This window comes from Acanthisitta chloris, unplaced genomic scaffold, assembly GCF_000695815.1.
Source record: "Acanthisitta chloris isolate BGI_N310 unplaced genomic scaffold, ASM69581v1 scaffold7199, whole genome shotgun sequence".
In the NCBI taxonomy this organism is placed as follows: Eukaryota; Metazoa; Chordata; class Aves; order Passeriformes; family Acanthisittidae; genus Acanthisitta; species Acanthisitta chloris.
In genome coordinates this window covers 3,193-6,709 of record NW_008692990.1, presented here as the reverse complement: position 1 = coordinate 6,709, position 3,517 = coordinate 3,193, and the positions used below count along the sequence as shown (strand labels likewise).

The window sequence follows — 3,517 nt, the reverse complement described above, 5'->3', positions numbered from 1 at the left end:
GAGGCAAAGCTCAGGGTCACCAACACTGACTGCTGCCTGCAGAGCTTGCCGTGGTCTCACTGTGAGGGAGAAGAGGACAAACATCCATCACCCAACAAATGGCAACCTGTTCCAACCATCACTCACCAGGTAGTCATCCGGTCGGATCCCAAACAGCTCCCGGAAATAGCGAAAGGCCACTGGAGCGTAAGTTTTGAACCGAAAATCATTGTAGTGATGAGCTGGGGTCAGGTTACTGCCTTCACTGCGCGAGGGGAGAAGCATACACAAGTGTCAGTTTGGAATATTTAATGACAAACTGCCTTAAAAAGCAAACACCGCTGGTTACAGAGTCACAGAGTATCCTGAGCTGCAAGGGACCCGCAGAGATCATGGAGTCAACTCCTGGCCCTGCACAGCCCTAACAACCCCAGCCCTGTGCCTGAGAGCATTGTCCTTGAGCTCTGGCAGGCTTGGGGCACTGTAATAGCTCTCTGGGGAAATATTCCAGTGCCCAACCACCATCTGGGGGAAGAACCTTTTCCTGATGTCCAAACTACACCTCCCCTGACACAGCTCAGCTGTTCCCTTGGGTTCTGCCACTGGTCACAGAGAGCAGAAATCGGTGCTGCCTCTCCATTTCCCCTCATGAGGAAGTTGTGTACAGCAATGAGGTTGGTGCTCCCAACTTTGCAAGCACCACAGAGAGAAGCAAACACCAACCTTGGGAAGAAAATACTTTCTACTACATAGAAATCTTGCATGAGGACATCTCTTTCAGGTTTGGTGCTCAAGCTTCCAACTGTGTGGGTGATGCCCAGCTGAATGGCACCTTTTAAGGCAGAAGAAGTTGTCTGGAAAGGCAGAGAAAATGAGTTAGACAACATGAAGCAGCAGACTGAAAATAGGAGTGAGAGGTGTTAAAGAGAGACCCCAGCTTGATCCAGCACTGTTAGCTGAGGTGTTTTACACTTCCTGATCCAGCTACCAGGAGTAAAGGGCCTGAACTGGAACCAGCATCCAGCTAGTCCTTAAAAGGCTTGAATTCCATCTTGTCTTCCCACAGCACTCACCCCTACATTCTGCAGTCAGAGGAGGAAGGTATCCAGGGACAGATTTTCTTCCGCCCCATAAACACAAACACTTCCTGTCACCTGGGTCTTGGAACCACACATTTTTAAGCTTGTCCTTCCCCAGTTTGGGCACAGACTCAGGTTTGTTACAGGACAAGACACACAACACACACTTAGTTGGTGCTACCACATTCCTCGTCAGCCTCTAGTGCTAGGTCATGGCTCTTAACCCTAAAATAAGAAGCAAACCCATGAATACTGCTCCTGCAGCCCCTGCAACAAACTGCCCAGGAACAAAGTGGGACTGTTCTTGGAACAGCTACTCACACCCAGAGTCCTCTTCCCTCTCATGAGCTCATCTCAGCCCACTGAGATGCTCGAGCCCAGCTTGTGCAATGGGATGACCTTCCCAGCACACTTGGGATCTGCTCAGCACCCCAATGTTACATGGCCTGTAAGCTCCCAGAACAGAGAGATCTTGAGGGGATCTGATCCCTTCTGTGAGCCCCGGGAGTGCACAGGGAGAGCTGATCCCTGCTGCCTGCTTGGTTACAACTGCTTTCCAGGGCAAAGAATTTCAAAAGACAACTGGAAAAACACAGGAAGAAAACCAGACAGACTATCTGTGAGTTTCATTCTGAGATAAATCCCATGCACTGTCCCATCAGGTTTCTGGGAGCCTTGCAAAGTATTTTCCATGCGCTTTTCTCTCCTGTTATTGCTGTCTAACCTCTGAAACTCTTGGGAAACTAGAAGCCAGATCCCAATCCTGAAGACAGCTTAAAAAAGCTGGTATGTGTGGAAACACCGTGTGAATTCCTCCCTTTCACCCTGATCCCAGCATATGGAGGCACTGGATTAGAGATGTCAGATTTTCAATCTGGATTAGGGATTTCAGATAAAACTGTGAAACGCCTGTATCCAGCTAATATCCATTTAATACACATCCGCAAATCAACCTCACTGCAAAGACATCATCCAAACGTGATCGAGTCCAGCAAACCCACAAAGCAACACCTACAAAACATTCACATTTCCAGGGGTTTATAAACTCTCAATATCCTCTTTGTACAGCAAATTCCAGCCATGCCACAGGATCTGTAGGAACTATTGTGTCCAAGGAGCACAGGAAGCACCCAGCAGGCCAGAATGGGCCTGGGAAGTGGAGTTTAAAAATAACCCTCTCTTCAGAGGCTGTAGAAGAGCAGCTGAAAGTACATATCCAATTCTTTCATCTTTGGAATCTCCTTCAGCCACTGCCACAGACATCACCCACCCTCCCACACTGTCCCGAGTGATGTGATGTGGCTCTGGATACACTTCCTTTGCAGAGAGGAGAATAAATGAGTTGTGAAGGAGGTAGCTTACCTTTTTATAGGTAGTCTCCCCTGTGGAATCCACTCCTCTGTGCCCTTTCTTTATGGTCTGTAAACCTGGTTGCCCAGATCCACCTGGCATCTAGGGATAGAGGAAAGACAGTAAGAGTCAAGCATGGAAAACTCAATGTTAGAGAGGGTTTGGGCTGCCCAGAACCAACTGGAAGGGTTTGGGTTCTTCCCAATCATCATCATCATCATCACAAACAGATCACCTCTAAACAAGCCTGAACCAACACAATCAGTCACTGTGCTTTCTGCCAGTAATTCCAAGCTTCGAGGAAGAATTTTAGGAAGGTAGCAAATCCTACAGTGATTCATGGCCCAAGCAGTCGACTGACTCATCTCTTATGTCCAACAGCTGTTAACTAGTGTTTCCCAGTCACCAGGAGCGTCAAAGAGACATGGCAGGAGCTCCACAGGGCTTTGGTGGCACAAGAATCGTTCAGTTCCAGGACAGAGTGGGGGGTTTAAGATGAAATTCCCTTGGGAAGGGTAAATACTCTAATTGCCCAAATGAGTACCTGCAGCTTGGTATACTCAGCACTGCCTGGTTTAACACTGACTTGAAAAAAAGAGTAGAAAAGCTTAAATTAGGGATTCTCTCAGGCAGTGAACAACCTAGGTTGTCAGTCAGACACTTACCTCGGGGGTGAGTGACTTTTTGAAGGTAGATGATCCTGCTGAGAGAAAAAAGGCACACTCAGGAAGGGTTAATCATGACGCATCCCAAAACAGCCTGACGCGCCGCCTCATTCCAACAAAAGTTCTGAAGCAAAGGCACTGACTCATGGCTGATTTCTCCTCTAACAGCACACAGGATTCCTGCCAGACTATGAGGAAATGTTGTTCTGCTCACCCCTGCCAGCCAAAAACCAGGTTAGTGATGGTGCCCCCAGTTAGGGTCCACCCTGCTCACCTCACCTGGCTTCCAGCTCTCCCTGACCTTGCTCAGCAACACCTCTGGAGCAACTTCCCTGCCTTCCACAGAGTCACACAGCTTTGCATAGATTAATTGCCACCTATTCATTAGAATCTGGAAGGCTGAAACATCAACTCTCCTCCTTGAGAGCAAACCCAGGGATTTTT

At 48.3% G+C, this 3,517-nt stretch overlaps 1 protein-coding gene across 1 annotated transcript in view; it reads right to left on the bottom strand.

Moving 5' to 3' along the window:
- The window catches only part of PIP5K1A (phosphatidylinositol-4-phosphate 5-kinase, type I, alpha), a gene marked incomplete at both ends in the record, with an annotated part of 10,360 nt that extends 7,252 nt beyond the window's left edge, over nucleotides 1-3,108 (bottom strand). The window contains 4 exons of the mRNA XM_009082887.1: nucleotides 127-244; nucleotides 703-833; nucleotides 2,421-2,510; nucleotides 3,074-3,108. Coding sequence (XP_009081135.1) covers nucleotides 127-244; nucleotides 703-833; nucleotides 2,421-2,510; nucleotides 3,074-3,108 — 374 coding nt within the window. The remainder of the gene's footprint in view (nucleotides 1-126; nucleotides 245-702; nucleotides 834-2,420; nucleotides 2,511-3,073) is intronic.
- Between the last annotated feature and the right edge of the window lie 409 nt (nucleotides 3,109-3,517).